Source organism: Lolium rigidum, chromosome 2, assembly GCF_022539505.1.
Source record: "Lolium rigidum isolate FL_2022 chromosome 2, APGP_CSIRO_Lrig_0.1, whole genome shotgun sequence".
In the NCBI taxonomy this organism is placed as follows: domain Eukaryota; kingdom Viridiplantae; phylum Streptophyta; class Magnoliopsida; order Poales; family Poaceae; genus Lolium; species Lolium rigidum.
The window spans coordinates 148114155-148134231 of NC_061509.1; the positions used below are offsets into that span (position 1 = coordinate 148114155).

A 20077-nucleotide genomic window follows, 5' to 3' on the forward strand; every position below is an offset into this window, starting at 1 on the left:
TCTGAGTTGATACGGGCTGCCAAACACACCCTAAGTGTACTATAGAGTCCACGTGACGTGCAGGTGCGCGTCTAATTAACTTCTAGAAAGCAGCTAAGCAACGCATGGAAAGTGTAAAATTATAAATGGTTGATGCAGCTTGTAGCATGCAGTATGGAGAATATCTTGCAAATACCAGCTCTCTAAACGATTTGACCGGAACTGCCTATTTGTCGTCGCAGTATGTGATACACTATCGAGAGGTGTGCATAATTTTTTTTAAACGAACGCGAAAGCTTTTCCTTATATACTCCTTAATTAAGAAAATAGATGCCCCGTTAATTAGCGGAAAACCATGAAAAAACCATTCAACAAGAGCCAAGCCCAGATGAACCCCAACACCACAAGATAACCCACACGACACGTGAACGAAGAACTCGAAAACAACACCTCAAAAGAAAAGAACCATCCATCAACTAGTTGCGGGCATGTTTCTTACTTTTGCTCTTGAGATACTCCTTCACCTCCTTAATTCTACCCGTCATAGCCTTGTTAGGAGGCAAGCAATCTCTGTCGAAGCTAATGGATGGAATTGGTAGATCTTTCTACTCAAATTTCTGAATCCTCACAACTGTCGAAGCTAATGGAATGATGTACACTACTTTGGACGTTGCACAGATGAAATATCGACTTAAAAAACAAATTTGACTTCCTTTTCTGTAAGAATACAAAACCAAGATACACTCATATTCACACGTTCTCCCACAAGGAAATTTACATGTCAAGCTTCCTCATGTACAAAATTCCTGTTGCCTAGATCTCGGGTTTCTACTCAAAAATGGTTACTACCAACCAAGTATGGCTGTCTAATGTCTATGTATCAAAAAACACGATGTACACTAGTTTGCTACAAGACCTAAGGATGGTTTGGTATCCACAACTACACCAATTCTCTGGTCGGGCAATCCCAGATGTTAGTACACAAGATCGACCTAGAAAATTCACTGGACCGCAATGAGTCCTTCACTTCTATGATCAAGCATTCATTGCAGGAAGCTCTTGTTCAGGAAACATAATTGTTTTGAGAAACTCATAGGATGTAAAAAATAGCGCCCCTTGCGATACATACATAACCAACCTTGGAGTTAAGCCCCTGGAAACAAAGTTTTGAGTGATAATTTGCATGCTTCCTCTAATAATTAGTCTGACATGGAACGAATGCGAAATTACAAATTTATATCCATTAACATGGTAAGTTTGTACCTGTAAAGACCCCGCAATCCTTCTTCTTGAAAAATTTGAGTAAGTGCATGACGAACCCCTTCATACTTCCTAACAGGGCTGAGTGCCTAATGAACATGAAAATATATTTAGAATTAGTTTTGCAGCAACCATTAGTTTGATTTTGAATTACTGAAGGTAAACAAGCGTTCAAAACTGAAAGAGAAAACAGACCAAAGTGTGATTCTTTTTCCATCTTAACGAGTTTTTAACTAGATAAAAAACAGAAAAGTAAGTCAACTCCAAAACTGTTGGCACGCAACCTCAAGGCTAATGAAACAGTCCACTTTCAACCTCTGGTTGTTATACAGATGGTTTTGGGTGATGTACAGGCCATGTGGCCACAACTTCACTGCCATGTCAATGACTTCCCTTTTTATGCATTTCTAACAAATTTTCATCCATTTATAGCAATTGCTTTGTCAGAAGAAAAATCCGAGAAAGATGAAGTTTGCTCTTGATTGTTTGTTCATGTAGTGTGTTAGTTCATGGAGTGAGACGGAGGTCATGCGGCATCCTTGCGACCCAGAAGCACTAACGGAGCCACCGGAGAGTGAAAAGTGGTCTGCTCAATCTTTACTATTATATTGCAGTTGGTCGTACGTCGTACAACGCGTTTGGTGAAGGAGATTGAGATCATCCTATCCATCCAATTATTTTGAACATCTCCGCTTTAATATTCACCGTCAGATCAAAGCAAGTCATTGCTTTCCTTTCTTTACTACACAGCTCGCTAATTGCCGGATTAAAACGTATCACGGCTTTCCTAAACCGTTATTACTATTCTATAAAATTATTATTTCTTTCCTTCTTTTCTCATATCTCTACTCTCTACTTACTTAAAAAACACGATAGCTTTCCGTCGTCAGACCGTCGGTTCCTTGGTTTCATCAAGCCCGTCGAAGCGGCACCTTGCCCTTCGTCAACTCCGTCGAAACCACGCATCAAAATCGTAAAGGTCCATGGAAACCGCCTACGCGATCCTCGCGTCTCGCTCGAAACAAGCTGGACCTGCACAAACACATCCACTCCTACAGACCACCGTACCTACCACCCCCTCGAGCTCCCTCCCTACCCCCGCCTCCGTCTCCGGTCACCAGAACCAACCTGCCCTGCCCTGTCTCCCATGGATCCGGAGCTACACCCCGCGTTGGGGCCCCGTTCACCAGTGTGCTCGCCCCTACTCACCGGCGCTCCCATCCCGGCCGTGGTCCCTGCTTGCCGGCGCGCTCCGCCACAGGCCGTCCCTGGTCGCCGGCGAGCTCGGCCCCGATTCGTCGCTCGTCGGCCTACTCCGCCCAGACTATTCTCTTGACGGCTGTTGTGCGCGAGCGGCGGCAGCAGGAGGGGACCAGGGCATGCTTTTCGATAGGGATCTACCTCCTCAAGCCGAGCGGCGAGCGCAGCAAGGGATCTCGACAAGGCCTGGCACGCTACCGTTGTGGACTACTGGGTTGCCAAGCCGCCGAGCCGCAGATGCATAAGTGGAGCTCGACAAGGCCTCACGCGCTCTCGGTATGGACGCTAGAGCCTGGTGTGTTCCCCGTCTGCTTCCTCAATCCTCAACTCTTCTATATCCAATTTCAGGCTCATCTCATCCTCAACTCTCGGTATGGACGCCCGAGCCTGGTGTGTTCCCGTTTGATCGCTCATCTCATCGAGTTTTATGTACTATGTTTTTTTTTTGGCCCAGTTGAGTAGTACTATAATTGGCTTCTTTTTGGTTTCCAATTTTTTTTTGGCCCTTCACATGACACATCTATCCATGGGGAGATTATCTTGCTGTTAATTCGGAATTGACATCTATCATGGCATAACGACTGAAGTCACTGAACCATAGTATAAAATAAAACCAATAAAAATAGTTTTTTCATTTGTTTATTCGTAATTCTTGAAGTGTACCAGTTTACACAATTACTATCGTTTACTGAAAATATGTTGTATGGGCCAATCAGTCAGTGATGCATATACTTCCCGCGAGTTAAAGATTCAGCTGACACCTGTTGATGGAACAAAATAATATGTATTTGTCGGCATGGTTTTTAAGGTGCACACCTTAGGCAATGTGTGGGCGCTAAGGCGCCCTGGCAACGCTTTTGAAATTTGCTCGCCTTTGGCGATTAGCCGTCCGCCTACGACGCTTAGGCGAAAAATGGGGGGGTAGAACGCCTTAGGAGGCCTTACCGCCTTAAAAAACATGATTCGTCTATCATTGTTCTTGGTAATTGAGTCTTAAACATGACCATACTTCATGATGTAGCAAGTGGAAGCAAGTTGAGCATCATTCCTTCAACAAAATTCCACAAGCATCTGATGGTTCTGGTAAAATATTCAAGGTCAAGATCAAGTGCATTTTTAAGTTGGATGGTTCTGGCATTCAGTTTTACAGGACATTTTCATGTGTTGTACTTTTGGACCCAACATGTTGTTTCTATTATATGCAGATGGTGTATCAAGTTTTAAAAAGTCAGGTTCCCCTGGTTAGGTATATATTGTTCATGTTATTAATTTTTCTTTTAAGGATCAGAAGATTACTCTTGATTATGATTTTGTTATCTGAGCTTAACTGGTTCAGCCAGAACATACAAAGAGGGAGTACTAAAGAACAGATTATCAGAATAGTGGATTTGATATAATGGAAGTTTCCTCTCCTATTTTTTCCACACCTAAGTTTCGGTGGCGACTACTCTTCTCTCTGCAGCCGGTACTCATCTACAGGATTAGTAGAGATAATTTCAAAGGTATGCAAATATAGATGGATTTCCTAGACTCTGAATGATATTTGCTTTCTATTGGCTAATTTACAAGGTATGCAAATATAGAGATATGAAGTTCTATGTAGGTTCTCCATCCTGGACTTTCGAATTGCAACAAATTTACCATTTCACCACTTCAGGTCTCTGTTTTCAAAACACGTAAGATCATGCTATCAGGTATCCACCTAAATAAAATAGGTTCTCTACATAGTTGCGCGTTTTGCTGATAGGACAAAAGCTAATCTACTTATAGTAAAGACTGTCCCATAGCCATACAATTTTTTTAAATTATGACTTGATATTAAATATGCATGAAAGGTGATGTGTATTTGGTATTGCCTTTGTGTCCAGATCCAGCTAGACAGAAAATTGCTGAGTTTATGACTGATGGGTCAGGTTGCATAACTACTGTTTGGAACACATACGTCTGCATTCAGTAATCTCCCGCACTATTAGCTCAATTCACCTCCTTTGATTTATTCTTCTTATTTTTTTATATTGCTCTATGGAAGAATAAAGGGGTCCTCTAGATTTTGGGTGTTCCATTCACCGCATTATATATCAGCTGCCAATGAATAAAAAAAGGGACAATTAGTTTGGTTTAGTTCATTTCCTTGAGTGGCAGGAGATGCAAATCAAGCAAGTTACAAACTGCAAAGTTTGCTTCTTTTGCTCACTGCTGTTGTACTATAATTAGATACAAGTTCTTGTGTATATGAGAGTGTGTATTTGAGGAATTCTCATGTAGATAAAAATCGATGGAACCTTGAAAATGATCACAAAGAACGTGCAACGACATTATTTGGGATAGGTGACATTACACAGTTTGAAGTTGGAGAATTTGTGAGGACGTACATATGCTAAAGTTTCTTTGTGTGTTTATTTGCAGTCTGAACTGATATTGGGGACTACAAAGATTGCGATTACGCCCTATATATGTACCTGGACAAGACCTTCATTTCATGATCTCCAACCAATTCAGTAAGTTGCACACCCATAGATCCTTGCCTTAACACTAGGCATTCATATAGGAGGTACATGACCCTCATCATTTTTCTCTCTGGACAATATCTCTGGACAAAATCACCAGGTGGGACCTTGGAAGATTTACAAAACATCAAATCCATAAACTACAATAAATCATGAAAAATTTGTGGCTCATGATGGCAAAGGATAAACTAGATGCCACAACAACCAACCGAGAACGGTTCATAAGAGAAACCAAGATTTCACAAGGTTGATTTCAGGACAACCGTTCAAGACTGAGTGGCTGACCTTGCATCGCCTCTAGAATTATCTTCTTACCTTCTGGTATGGCTTTTTGGTACGGAGCTATGATCTCGTGCTTCAATGACTGATCTTACCTCTGCAGACATACTTACCTGCTACATATCTGTCATGTTTTGTTGATCTAGGAAGTACAATTTGTTGGTGTCCTTAGATTTAAAACATTTTAGTTTGCGCTTTTGGTTACATGTTGCATGCCACCATATATTTGCATGAAATCCTATTATTTTATCGGGAGATGTGACAATGAGCGACATCAGGTTAAGAATTAGCCCCGCAACTTTCATTACATGTGTCATTGAGAGCTGGTGTTACATGGAAGACATCATCTCTAAACATTTTTGTAACAAGGTTTTATATGTTAGTTCTTTTGTTGTGGTATCTAAAGAGAGATAGCCAGTGAAACTTCATTGCTCCAATGAGTATTGTATAAATATCCTTTAAAATTAAACTGTAAGCTTCAGAGGCATTAAGATGTTAGGAACGTATACTATGTCCAATTGTGCACCCTCAAAGAGGTTTTTGTCCCTAGACCATGTATAGTTATTTCTTAATTGTAACAAGCAGCAATTATGGGTGTGAGTCCAGTTGTCTTCCTAGATCACTGCAGTTTCTTTTCTTGCTGGACCTTCATATGTTGACCAGATTAATTATATTTCATTGTTTTTTGCGAACACATCTGTACACCCAAATAGTTTCTTATAGAAAATTAGTCCATAGCGTATTGGACACTAAACTTTTTCATTCCAAAAAGATCTGAAACATATTTTGAACTATTTTAAGTACTGGATGACTAAGCTACAAAAGTAGCAGAGATAATGCATTCGCTTTTGTTTCGGGCCATTGGATTATTTCACCAGAATATTTTGGTCATTGTGTTTAGGGACAAACATGAATTTATTATGTAAACTTATCACATATATATGAGACTGAAAGTGGCAGGAGGTTAAGGCTGTTCATGTTGATGATTATCCATAGCTTGCTCAATGTGTTCGTCCTCCATACGTTCAAACCCCGATAGGGACTTCACTTATTTAAAAAATATTTTGATGCATGGCTCAAATATAATGTTCGTTGTTCCAATGTTGAGAAATAGACATCGATAAAACTTGACACACAGATATAATACCCTTTATAGTTATATTCTTTATACATGTGTTTTATTCCCGTAGCAACGCACGGGCAATTTACTAGTAGTTTTGAGGTTGCAGTTCAGACGGTTTTATAGTTCAGGGTTGAAAAGTGAACTTGTGCGAGCTTTTTCAATAAGTACCAAATTATACTAGATAAAATAATAACAGGAACTTACTCATACACTGTAATATGTGTACGAAGAATGTGGCATAAACATGTGTTGCGTTACCTGTAACTGTACCCGTGTCTTCACAACATCGAACGGAGTCGTAAACAGAGCAGCAGTTGACCCAGCAAAACCTCCACAAAAAAGCTGCAACAGAAATAGAAAAAAAAGAGTTTAACTGACCCACCCACTTCAAACTAAAATTAGGAATGTGTAATCCAATTAAGATCAACCTGAAGCATTTATATTCATATTTAAGGTAAGCAGACAAGTGTGCATGAATGGAAAACTGAATACAGTGATGAGAACAGACCAATCAGTACTAACTTAATTATGAACGAAATATAGAACATAACACGGTTAAACAAGTTAAGGTTCAGGAACTAACTGTCTGGCCAGAATCGAGTTTAGCATTATTAGCAGCTGAATCATTCAACAGAAACTGCTTCAAACTCTCGTAGGCATAGAACTGTAAATTCCAAAAGAAGTTAACACCAAAATCAAACAGTAGAAGCACCTGCAGAATTTAAATTTTGAACTTGGGTGTAACTGTTCGAACTTCAATATACCTTCACTATAGAATGTGGGATATTTCTGCAAAGAACAGCACCCCATCCAGCATACAACGAAGTAATGCCACCCCTTTGAAGACATCCTACCAAAGCCTTCCTGAGTGCATGAAACTCTTATTAGAGCCTGGAGAAGATTATGATAAAATGAAAGCAACACAAGGAACATAAAGGCAGATTATCATCATGGTGTACAACTAGTGCCAATAAATTAGTATATTTCTGCCATTTCTTATGATGACTTATCAGCAGTTCAGCAACCAAAATAGAATGTTAGAAAAAAAGTAAACAACCTAAAAAGAGACAATGAAGATTAAATACCAGCAATTCTGATACTGTGAACCCACTTGCATCTGTTGTTTTATGCATTCGCTGGGTGTAAAAACAAAGGATGTTGCAATACTAGAACAACCACCAGCAGCGCAATGAGCAACGGAATGATAGTCCTGACGAGATGTCAATGTAACAACACAGTATACCATTAAAATTTGCACCCATGAAACACTAGTAATATATCACTTGCAAATTTGAACTAAAATCACCTTTGGCAAAGTAGGCAGAAGAGCACCCTTCACTATTTCGTAAGTTAAGGTATAAATAGCTGAAATTGGCGCAGAACAAGCAATTTTGCTAGCAAGCCCTCCATAAAGTCCTAAAACACCTGTAGAGAAAAATTGCCAAGCATGAAGAATTCTAGTCATTGATGTTTCTCAACAGCAAACAGTACATGCAGATAAGATAAAAGTTGTGGAAAACTGCTAGCATCTTAATGTGTATAAATACCATCCAAAACATTACCTCTTTCAACAAGGGTGCGCCTCAGTATGTGGTAAAATGAATTTTGTCCAGAACTGTTAGCCTGAATAATGGTTTTCACTGTATCAACTGGATGCAAAGAAACACTGACAACTGTCCCAGCTACTGCTCCCGCGACAGCATGCTTGTTCGCGGTAATAGCACCATGAAATCGAGGCTGAGAGGATGATTCAAACTCTGGTGAACATTTGTCTACAGAATGCTGCTGAGTCATATATTCCCCATAAGCATACTGATCTGCATTTGGTGGAACAACAGCAACACCCGCCAGTGTGCACGCCGAGTCTTGAAGCTGAATATGTTCACATGCACGGGGAATATGTTGTTCCGAGATTGTCCTTCCCTCTTTGCAAATTTCCATTTGCTGAGATGAGCAAGCTAATGAATTAGAATATTCTCCAGGGACATCTACTTTTGAGTTGGCATCGTGTACAAAACTTTGACAGGCATGTGTGATATTGGCCTCCTCATTTGAGCTGGTGCGTTGATCAGCTGGCATGTTTCTTGATTGGCACTGATAGTTATCATCCCTTGCCTCGTTCATGTCCATATTGCCGGAAGCGGCATAAGTTCCTATCTTTTCAGTTTGCATAGGTGGGCATATATCTTGGCATTGCAACAAATGCCTGTTCCCTACTTTATTGACAAGGTACTCATATCTCCATGCGGAAGAAACACCAACCATGTTGCTGAATGATGTAAGCATTAACATCTTCTTCACTGAACTAAGTTCTTCATGAATTGACTTTGGTGTTGATGAAGAGGTTTGCAAGTTGTGGTCAGTTGAGCTTTCAGCACAGCAAGATGTCAATGTGTGCCCTTCTCGGTCCCTGCTAAAGCACGCAGGGTCTTCCTTGTGCAAAATCCCATAGCTCTCGGATCTTGGATCTGTGGCAGAAGATTCTGGGTGGCGAACAAGGTTCCAGACCCCTGTCAACGCCGATGCTAACTGAGGAGTAGTTAATCTTCTATCAGTATATCTGCTGCTTGATTGAGTACTTTGTGATTGATGATTGGCACTAGGATCCTTTGACAGAAACACATCTGAGTGGTGCTCATCTAATGGAAGACGGTGGTAATTGATTGTTGACTTTCGAGCTTTTGAAGGTCTAGGATTTGAGCTCATCCTTGACAAGCACGCAGCAAGGTACTCGTTCGTTCATAAAGAAGTGGACTAATCAGCCGACCGAGATCTGCAAGAGGCAGGAAATGGGTAAAGCAAATTTAGCATAGCAAAGTAGCTCTTTATATGGTACTAAGCAAAAGAGTATCTTTCGTAGAGGAGATCATCTGCTGACTAGAAAGGACTTTGAGCTAGGCCGTAACTGCACTACTGCAGCACCTAAGGAACGAAGAAACAGCACTTAGACTGGTACAAGCGGCACGAGATCCAACTGACGATTTATACATCGTACATACTGCGAATTAGAGACAGCACCACCAGCGGCAGCTGGCAAAGCTCCAAACACGAAGTGCTCCAATCAATGCGACATTTGGTCGAACAGCCTATGCGCGCCTCGCAAGCTATAATCTCCTGACGGACGTTTCGTCGAACAGATCAAGTGTGCCAAGACCGGCACCCGATCTTTATCCGAGCGAACAAAAGGAACGGTTCTCCAAGGCACTATACCTAGCGTTCTACGCGAATTGGGGCTGAAATGCTTCTCTTACCTTGGGAGGGTGGGAGGGAGCTCCGGATGGCGGCCTCGCAGTTCGCGCTTCACGGGAGAAGGAGGAGGGGAGAGGTGGGAGCCGGCATCCGCCGCTTCTCCTTCCCCCGAGCTTGCGAGGGGGAGGGGTTATGGGCACGGCGTGGTGGGAGCTTGGACTCGCGGGTCCTTCTCCATCTCCATGAACTGACTTTTCCGGCTGCTTCGAGGCTGCCGCTCTGCCGCTCACAGACGTGCGGCCGCAGCCAGCAGCGTCAATGGGGCAACAAGAGAAAAGAACACACTTTTTCTTTGTAGGCATGTGTGCGCCGTTTGATGCAAATCAAACGGTCAGAATAGAATTGGCTTTTTTGGAATTGAACAGCCCAATTCATCCTTTTGGTTGCAGAGGATGACTTTGTTGAATGGTGGAAGACCGCCAAATCTACCCCGGGCATTGTGTAAGGCACTTCATCGCTTTGTTATGCTCACGGCGTGGTGGATTTAGAAGCATCACAGCGGTGGTGGTCTTCGACAATGCATCACCTAGTACGATTAGCCTCCTCGACACGATTTTGATCTGAACCTCAATCTTGGGCTACCTTCGGCGCGATTGGCTTGTGAGCCTTGGTCCCTGCTGCTCCATAGGTCTAGTGGGTTGAGCTGTATGATGGGGTATTAGCTCGTTTTGAGATTGTACATATGTAAGAACTCTCTTTTCCAGCAATGCATCGAAATACGATGCTTTTTTGCGCTTTCGGAAAATTATTTTCTAAGTGCCAAAAGTGGAGTTTTTGTGAAAAAAGTATTATTTCTATTATTCTGAATTTGAAATTATTTTTACAAATATAGTTATATTATCAGTTTATTTTTAAATTATTAAATCCTGCCAAAAATAAGTTTTCATAAGCCTAGCTGCTATCTTTTGTGAAGAAAGTTTTATTTCTATTATTACGAATTCATAAATATTTTTACATATATAGTTATATTATCAGTTTATTTTATATTTATTAAATCCTGCCAAAAATAAGTTTTCATAAGCCTGGGTGCTAAATTTTTTTTGTCATGAGTGTTGTAGTTCCCACTTATTCTGATTACATTGATGTTATTGTGTGTGAAAATAATATATAAACATTCAAATATATACATATTATTTTCATATATATAAACAAGTTTATATTGTTCAAACTCAACAAAACTTACAATTCTAGTACATCCAAACAACAATTGGAATTGACTGCCACCTTTTGATTCTAGCAACAAATACCATATACATCAAAACAACAGAACTGAAATTGGAGACCATTTTCCTTGCATCTTACTTTTGAAATTCGTGGTCCATGCAGTTGCGGAGCTTGACAGAAACTCTGGGGAGGGGGCAAAAGGCAAAAAAACGAGAAGGAAATTTTGTTCTAAGTCCTTCAAAAAAAAATCCCTTCAGAGTTTGATGCAAACAAACCCCCCCCCCCCAACTTCCAGTATGCTTTGCCACTAGGTTCATGGTTGTTGGTTGGAGGAACTGGACTTGCAGAAATCATCCGCGTAGGAGCTCCGTATGTGTGGTGGGAAAGGCGAAATTTGTTGAAGACTACGTGACCATCACTTCGGGTTTTAGGGATATTACTTTTGAGCATTATAATAGGGAGGCCAATGAGGCATCTGATGCACTTGCGCCTGATATAGATTTTCTGATAATGTTGATTGTTTTTGGGAGGATGATTCCCTAGCTTTCTGCTCTCTAAACTGACAAACAATGTAAGTTTATTTTATCTTTAGTGAAGTGCGCTGAATGGTATTCCCTAAAAAATATAGTTTTCTTAAAAAAGTAGTACTCCCTGGTACGTACTGTTACAGTGTTACTACTTGTTCCTTCGGCCACAACTCACAGCCTCACGGCACTTGACATGGCCTCAAATAAACAGCAAGAAGCGTTGATGAGATCTCCTTCAAAGAAGAAGAAGAAAGCATGGCTGCCGTTTCGACAGATTATTCTTTCACTGTCCATTTGTCCGAGCGAGTACAGAAGAAGAAGAACCTCCTCCACGGGATGCACGGCAGCGTGATGTTCAGAAATGGCCTGTACACGGCGTACGGCTGCCTCGGAGGCACGCCTGTGCATTGCCAACGCTCTCCTGACTTCTCCAAGTTCACCTGCATGTAAATGGTGATCCGTAAGAAGAAGGATCTTTTCTGCTGCAATACTGAAGTGGCCAGATATATGATGGGAGTGTTAGCTGGTTTGGTTTCCTTTACGTTGGTGATGAACTTGAGCCCAAGTTTGAGCTCTCCCCTGTAGGTGCCGTCCTCGAGCACGATGTTGTAGGGCGCAGGCTTCATCTGCAGGAACTCCCTCTCGCTTCCCTCCCTGATGATTTCGCCCACATACACTCTGCAAGCGCAAAGTTTATCAAACCAGACATTGACAGATTCTGCTTACAGCTTTCGCAGTTCGTTTCTTGTACGTGCATACTCACCTTATTTCGCCGACCAAACTATCTTCGGCGAACTTGTCCCTTTCCATGATCCGCAGCGTGACCTTTGCCAACTGCCTGCACTCGCGGGGTGACAGCGAGAACCTGAACTTCTCGTTCCACCAGATCTTCCTATGTTTACCTGAACGTGAAAGTTGTTACCAACATCCTTGCAAACTTCAGTACTGTCAGACATTTCACAGATTCGAACTGGAGTATAATGCTTGCTTACCATGCGTGATTTTACTGGTGCGGAACTGGTCGCCGCACTGAATGGTTACGTAGTGTCTCTGCGGCCCTGCAGATACAGAACTGAATGGTGAGCACAATGATCTAAACTCCACATACCATGGGATTAGACTTTGGATGAAGGATCATAACCACGGACCTAAGTGATGCGCATGCTTCAGGCCCTCGGCGCTGACCAGCAGAAGCTCCAGCACTCCGTGCGTCGTATCCATGGCAAATGGGCAACACAAGACAAGAGCAGATGGCCAACATTATATATGCATCCGTAACTCATGTAACCTAAACTGCAAGGTATATTAATGAAAATACAATGGATAGTACGGGAGTTCCGGCAATGCATTCAATAGGAGAAACGCAGATGAACCTGAAAGCACAAGTCTTCAAAGCCAAATGTTTTCTTCTTAGCCAGAAAAACAGCGTAACATATGAAAACTGTGAGTGATTAAGGACATCTCCAACAGTCCATCCCTGTCTGTTTTGGACCCCGTGGACACGCATGCTAAAAAACAGCCTCCAGCGGGAGTGCGGGACAACCCATCCGGACAACAGATGCAGACCGGACGACCCATCCGTTCACCAAATTTGGGTCACAGATGGATCGGTCCGAACAGCTCGTGGACAACCAGACTATCCTCCCTCGCCGGCTTAGCCCACGAGTAGAAGAAAAAAGAGTGCCCGGACAAATTGGTTCGTACCGCTGTGATGCTTGTCCGAACAAACCGGACGAACCAACCCATTTTATCCGTGGGCTGATCCAAACGGACAAAAATAGACCTTTTGGATCACCGAGATGGGTAGTGTCGGTGAAGATGCCCTAATGCTAAGCCTAACAAGGGTTAATTTAAGGACACAACTAATTCTCGATCGACCTAGTTATAATTCTAGGCCAAATGAAATACAACATCATCTAATTTCATGTGCAATTAATGTACAACTAAACTTTGTTTTGCCGCCATTGCAACCCATGTACAACTCTACGTGTAAGTTGAGGTCACCAATCTGATAATTTTTGAAAGAGAGAAGTCCACTTTACCCCCCTTCAAACTTATCTCAAGGTTCAGTTTGCAACCCTGAATTTTAATTTGGTTCAAGTTTCAACCTCAAACTTTAGAAACTATTTAGAATACACCCCTTTCACTGTTTTTACTGCAATATCTGCGGTTTTTCTTTTCATGTACTCCAAAATTCTTTAGCGTCAAAGGAGTACAACAAATCAACGCCTGAGTTAAAATATAACCGTATATGTATGTACCTCCTCATATATGCATGCTAGGTCTGGTACACCAAAATCAACGAATGCACGTTTGTATGTTCTCAGTCAGCAGGAGCATAATCCTTTTCTCGTACCTCACATGTGAGATCTCAATACATGTACATGTATGTTTAGTTAAAATTCATGATAAACCTAGTTGATGTGTCTATAAACTTGGCTTAAACCAGTTAGACGGTGAAAGGGGTGTATTCCAAACCGTTTTTAAAGTTTAGGGGTGAAGCTTAAACCAAATAATAGCTGACGGGCTGGTTAGTGTACTCGGAGGGCCAAGAACTCTTGAACCTTCACCAGAATTTCATGGTTTCTAAAGTTAGTCGTTTGTGTAATAGGGTGGCACACGGCTTAGCTATTCTAGGTAAGAGTGGGGTTTCTGGGTCTATCACAGGGTTGGCCCCTGTGGAGGTGTTGGAGCTGATCAAGGAGGAGTGTAGTGGTAGTGGGAATATATCCTCTAGGACGTAGCTCTTCTGATTCCTGATGTAACCATTCTATAACTTTGGTGCAACAAGTTTCTGACGCACTCATTTTCTTATCAGGGTGCCTAAGGGGACTGAAAGGTTTTTAATGAGGCGGCTTGCTTGCGTAATATATTATGGTTCATTTAAAAAAAATAGATGACGGTTGTAAACTGAACTTTAAGACAAATTTAGGGTGGTAAATTGAACTTCTATCCATCTAACTCTGACTTAATTCTCGGCCAACCTAAACTAGCAAAATTGTTAGTAACTTAATTTAGGTGACACCATCGAATCTATGTTGCAACATGGTTAATGCGAATTACGAAGCGATCTAACGGTCTGGATCATTTTAAACGTGGCATGAGATCGAAAGAAAAAGGCAAGTGACCAAATATCAGGTGCCAAAAAATCCAAGAAAAGAAAGTTTTATAGTACATAGAGGATGACATGCGGGTCCCATTTAGCAGCAGCGGTATCACCGTTTGAGAGGCGGCACGGGATCGAAAGAAAAAGGCAAGTGACCAATTATGAGGCGCCAAAAAGAATACAAGAAAAGAAAGTTTTATAGTACATAGAGGATGACATGCGGGTCCCATTTAGCAGCAGCGGTATCACCGTTTGAGAGGCGGCACGGGATTGAAAGAAAAAGGCAAGTGACCAAATATGAGGTACCAAAAAAGACTCCAAGGAAAGAAAGTTGATTGCACATAGAGGATGACATGCGGATCCCATTTAGCAGCAACGGTATCACCGTTTGAGAGGCGGCAGGGGATCGAAAGAAAAAGGCAAGTGACCAAATATGAGGTGCCAAAAAAATCCAAGAAAAGAAAGTTTTATAGTACATAGAGGATGACATGCGGGTCCCATTTAGCAGCAGCGGTCTCACCGTTTAAGAGGCGGCAGGGGATCGAAAGAAAAAGGCAAGTGACCAAATATGAGGTGCCAAAAAAACTCCAAGAAAAGAAAGTTGATTGCACATAGAGGATGACATGCGGGTCCCATTTAGCAGCAGCGGTCTCAATGTTTCCAAGGCGGCACGGGATCAAAAGAAAAAGGAAGTAGCCAGAAATCAAGGGGTCAAAAAAATTCAAGAATAGACAGAATTTTGGTTCATAGAGGATGACATGCAGGACCCATGAGCCTGCTTCGCAAACGGCTCGATCGGAGAGCGTTGAACGAGATGGCGCGATCGAGAAAAAAAACAATGCTAGAGAGGCTGCCATCTGAGCCCTACATCCCTGGGCGGTGCGGATTTGCGGTGACTCGGCCGGCGAACCCGAGAATTCGCGATGCACTGATACGTCCCCGACGTATCCATAATTTCTGTCGTTCCATGCTTATTTTATGACAATACTTACATGTTTTGCTTACACTTTATGATGATTTCATGCATTTTCCGGAACTAACCTATTAACGAGATGCCACGAGTGTCGGTTCTCTGTTTTCTGCTGTTTTTGGTTCCGGAAAGGCTGTTCGGGCAATATTTTCGGAATTGGACGAAATCAACGCCAAACCTCCTATTTTTCCCGGAAGGCTCCGAACACCGAAGAAGAGTCGGAGAGGGGCCGGGGGGCCACCACACCACAAGGCGGCGCGGGCCGGACCCCGGCCGCGCCGGCCTAGGGTGAGCGCCCCCAGGTGCCCCCTGCGCCGCCTCTTCGCCTATAAAACCCCTTTCGACCTAAAACGCGAGTACCAATTGACGAAACTCCGGAAAGACTCCGGGCGCCGCCGCCATCGCGAAACTCGGGTCGGGGGACGGAACTTCGTTCCGGCACCCTGCCGGAACGGGGAAGTGCCCCGGAAGCCATCTCCATCAACGCCACCGCCTCCACCATGCTCCGTGAGTAGTTCCCCATGGACTACGGGTTCTAGCAGTAGCTATGTCGGTATACTCTCCCCATGTACTTCAATACAATGGTCTCATGAGCTGCCTTACATGATTGAGATTCATCTGATGTAATCGGTGTTGTGTTTGTTGGGATCCGATGGATGATACATTATGATTAGTCTATCTATAAAGTTTGTGAAGTTATTGTTGCTGCAATCTTGTTATGCTTAATGCTTGTCACTAGGGCCCGAGTGGCATGATCTCAGATTTGAGCTCTATACTTATTGCTTAGATTGTATCTACAAGTTGTATGCACATGTCACTGTCCGGAACCAAAGGCCCCGAAGTGACGAAATCGGGACAACCGGAGGGATGGTAGTGATGTGAGGATCACATGTTTTCACGGTGTGTTAATGCTTTGCTCCGGTACTCTATTAAAAGGAGTACCTTAATATCCAGTAGTTTCCCTTGAGGCCCGGCTGCCGCCGGCTGGTAGGACAAAAGATGTTGTGCAAGTTTCTCATTGCGAGCACGTACGACTATATACGGAAAACATGCCTACATAATTAATAAGCCTGATGTTCTATCTTAATGCTTTGATTCCTATCAATTGCCCAACTGTAATTTGTTCACCCAACACTTGTTATTGGAGAGTTACCACTAGTGTAGATCGCTGGGAACCCCGGTCCATCTCTCATCATTATATACTCGTTCTACATGTCATTGGAAGCAACTATCTTCTGGTGCCATCGCTCTCATATTGCTATTACTGCTGCTGTGTTACTGTTACTACTGCTCTCATAATACTGCTACTTTCACATCACCCCTGTTGCTAGTGCTTTTCCAGGTGCAGCTGAATTGACAACTCAGTTGTTAAGGCTTATAAGTATTCTTTACCTCCCCTTGTGTCGAATCAATAAATTTGGGTTTTACTTCCCTCGAAGACCTGTTGCGATCCCCTATACTTGTGGGTCATCAAGACTATTTTCACGGCGCCGTTGCCGGGAGGCATAGCTCTACTCATAAGTTCACCTGGGGAGTACACTCTACCTCTCTCTCTGTTTTTATTTTATTTTATTTTGTTTTGCTTAGTTTACTTTTGTCTAGTTTATTTGTACTTAGTTTATTTCTGTCTAGTATTATTTTGCGTAGTTTACTTTTGCTTAGTTTATTTTTGTCTTGTTTTATTTGTCTCATATACCCAAAAATCCATAAAAATTTGAAAAACCAAAAAATTAAAAACTGCTTGTTATGGGAGAACCTACAACCTACTTGGAGCTTATAGAATGTTATAATAATTATAGAGAATCAAGAACTGGTAAAATAATGAGTGCTATGATAGAGAAATTAAATACAATTGCTAGAATCTTGCTTAGACGCCATGATATAAACTGTTGCTCTCAACTGGATACTAAACATCTTAAATTTCAATGTGGCTTTAGTGAGGAATTTTTTATTAAGAACTATAATCGGAATTGCTATATTCATTATGGGTTCGAAGAGGTAGAACAATTTGTCTTATTTATGGGAGCCTCCGAGATAGAATCCTTCATAGTTGAGAATTATGAAACTTGTGCTATTTGTAAGGACCTTAAAGATTATGTCTCTACTATCCTTAATTCTTGCATAGAATGCTACAGTAGGAATCCTTATATCCTTGATTATAAAGAGAGACACATTAATGCACAAGAATGCACTCACAATTCGCGAGAACCGGTGGAAGAAGAAATTGATGAACCTGAAAGCTCATTGGATGAAAAAGAGGAGGAAATTGATGAACCTAAAAGCTCATTGGATGAAAAAGAAGAGGAGAGCGACGAACAAAAGGAGGAAGAATGGATTAGCTACCCATGCCAACCTTCTAATGAGAGTAACTCTTTATCTCTTACACTATTTGATTGTCCTCCATGCTTACCGGAAGAGGTTGAATGTTATGGTCCTGTGGATTCTCTTGAAATACTACCTATGAGTAAAACTTGTGAGAATAATTATGCTACTGTTATATATGATAATCCATGCTACTTTGATAAATCTTATGATAATGCTTTGTTTGTGCCTGATGTCGAAATGCATGGTACTAAAGAATTTTGCTTAGCAAATGTTTATGATAAAGCTCTAGATGATGGTCCTATGTTACTTGATACTATTAATTGTACTACTAATGAAAATGGGATTGGAGAGTTCTTGACTTTATCTATGTGTCCCATATCTTTTGAGATTGATCAACTACCTTGTTATATTATTAATGAAAGTAAGCTTGAAAGTTTTAATTCCACTATTCTTGAGATTGATAAAAATTATGAGTTTGTGGATCATGAAAAGTATGCTGCATGTGATAGTTATATTGTTGAGTTTGTTCATGAAGCTACTGAAAATTATTATGAGAGAGGAAAATATGGTAGTAGAAATTTTCATGGTACTAATACACCTCTCTATATGCTGAAATTTTTCAAGCTACACTTGTTTTATCTTTCTATGCTTGTTGCATTATGCTTCTTGAACTTGTTTATTTACAAGATTCCTTTGCATAGGAAGCATGTTAGACTTAAATGTGTTTTGGATTTGCCTCTTGATGCTCTCTTTTGCTTCAAATACTATTTCTTGCGAGTGCATCATTAAAACTGCTGAGCCCATCTTAATGGCTATAAAGAAAGCAACTTCTTGGGAGATAACCCATGTGTTATTTTGCTACAGTACTTTATTTTATATTTGTGTCTTGGAAGTTGTTTACTACTGTAGCAACCTCTCCTTATCTTAGTTTTGTATTTTGTTGTGCCAAGTGAAGCCTCTAATCGAAGGTTGATACTAGATTTGGATTTCTGCGCAGAAACAGATTTCTATCTGTCACGAATCTGGGCTGTTTTCTCTGTAGAAAAATCAGAAAAATATGCCAATTGACGTGCGTGTTCCCCAGATATGTACGCAACTTTCATTAGTTTTGAGTTTTCTGATTTAAGCAACGGAAGTATTTTATTAAAATTCGTCTTTACTGGCTGTTCTGTTTTGGCAGATTCTATCTCTGTTTTTTGCATTGTCTCTTGTGGACTTTAAGCAAGGCTTTTCTAGACATAGAGAGCTGTAGCTAATGTTTTATTGAGTTCTTGCAATGTGCCACTACAGGACCAAGGTGGATTCAAATTTTTTGAGTACTAACCCCTCTAATGAAGTTTATGAGAAGTTTGTTGTGAAGGAAGTTTTCAAGGGTCAAGAGAGGAGGATGATATATGATCAAGAAGAGTGAAAAGTCTAAGCTTGGGGATGCCCCGTGGTTCATCCCTGCATATTTTAAGAAGATTCAAGCGTCTAAGCTTGGGGATGCCCAAGGCATCCCCTTCTTCATCAACTTATCAGGTTCCTCCCCTGAAACTATATTTTTATTCGGTCACATCATATGTGCTTTACTTGGAGCGTCTGTATGTTTTTATTTTTGTTTTGTTTGAATAAGATCGGATCCTAGCAATCCTTGTTTGGGAGAGAGACACGCTCCGCTTTTTCATATGAACACTTGTTCTTCGTTTTACTTTTAATGTTCAATGATAAAAGTTGGAAGCTACAATACTTATTGTTTGGTTGGAAGCAGAAAATGCCTCATATGTCTTGGATAATTTGATACTTGGCAATTGTTTTGAGCTCTCAAGTAGATCATAAGTTTTTGCATGAAGTTTAAACCTATTAGTGGAGAACTACCGTAAAGCTTGTTAAAATTGGTTTGCATAATTGATCTCTCTTAAGGTCTAGATATTTTACGGTAAAGTGTTTGAGCAACAAGGAAGACGGTGTAGAGATATTATAATGCTTGCGATATGTTCTTATGTAAGTTTTCTTTGTACCGGTTCATACTTGTGTTTGCTTCAAACAACCTTGCTAGCCTAAGCCTTGTATCGAGAGGGATTACTTCTCATGCATCCAAAATCCTTGAGCCAACCACTATGCCAATTGTGTCCACCATACCTACCTACTATGTGGTATTTCTGCCATTCAAAGTAAATTCCTTGAGTGCTACCTTTAAACAATTCAAAATGCTTCCCAATTTGTGTTTATGTTTTATAGCTCATGAGGAAGTATGTGGTGTTTAGCTTTCAACCTTGTCATTTACTTTTGACGGACTCTCATATGGACTAGTGGCACATCCGCTTATCCAATAATTTTGCAAAAAGA

At 41.3% G+C, this 20077-nt stretch overlaps 2 protein-coding genes across 3 annotated transcripts; one reads left to right on the plus strand and one right to left on the minus strand.

Annotated features, from left to right (window-relative positions):
• Positions 1 to 670: 670 nt before the first annotated feature.
• LOC124692438 (calcium-binding mitochondrial carrier protein) lies at positions 671 to 9177 on the minus strand. Its single transcript, XM_047225815.1, has 8 exons — positions 7971 to 9177; positions 7715 to 7833; positions 7494 to 7618; positions 7173 to 7272; positions 6992 to 7072; positions 6667 to 6750; positions 1243 to 1328; positions 671 to 1132 (listed from the first exon to the last, which is right to left on the minus strand). The coding sequence occupies exons 1-8, from the start codon at positions 9112 to 9114 to the stop codon at positions 1015 to 1017; spliced, it is 1857 nt and encodes a 618-aa protein (XP_047081771.1). The 5' UTR covers positions 9115 to 9177; the 3' UTR covers positions 671 to 1014.
• LOC124692439 lies at positions 2679 to 5769 on the plus strand. Of its 2 annotated transcripts, none has more exons than XM_047225816.1 (4): positions 2679 to 2775; positions 2848 to 2870; positions 3521 to 3596; positions 3705 to 4259. In XM_047225816.1, exons 1-4 carry the CDS (start codon positions 2737 to 2739, stop codon positions 3894 to 3896), a joined length of 330 nt encoding a protein of 109 aa, XP_047081772.1. In that variant the 5' UTR covers positions 2679 to 2736; the 3' UTR covers positions 3897 to 4259. The 2 variants fall into 2 exon arrangements, 1 of the variants encoding a protein (XP_047081772.1); XR_006999513.1 differs by adding exons at positions 4906 to 4997; positions 5107 to 5769 and having other exon boundaries at positions 2757 to 3596; positions 3705 to 4001.
• Positions 9178 to 20077: the final 10900 nt, after the last annotated feature.

Bases quoted from the DNA above. Each gene is read 5' to 3' on its own strand.
- LOC124692439 (XM_047225816.1), top strand. From the start codon at position 2,737: ATGCATAAGTGGAGCTCGACAAGGCCTCACGCGCTCTCG. The intron at 2,776-2,847 runs GTATGGACGCTA...ATCCAATTTCAG, and splicing joins CAAGGCCTCACGCGCTCTCG to GCTCATCTCATCCTCAACTC. The intron at 3,597-3,704 runs GTCAAGATCAAG...TATTATATGCAG, and splicing joins GTTCTGGTAAAATATTCAAG to ATGGTGTATCAAGTTTTAAA.
- LOC124692438 (XM_047225815.1), bottom strand. From the start codon at position 9,114: ATGAGCTCAAATCCTAGACCTTCAAAAGCTCGAAAGTCAACAATCAAT. The intron at 7,834-7,970 runs GTAATGTTTTGG...TTTTCTCTACAG, and splicing joins GCGCACCCTTGTTGAAAGAG to GTGTTTTAGGACTTTATGGA. The intron at 6,751-6,991 runs GTTAGTTCCTGA...TTTCTGTTGCAG, and splicing joins AACTCGATTCTGGCCAGACA to CTTTTTTGTGGAGGTTTTGC.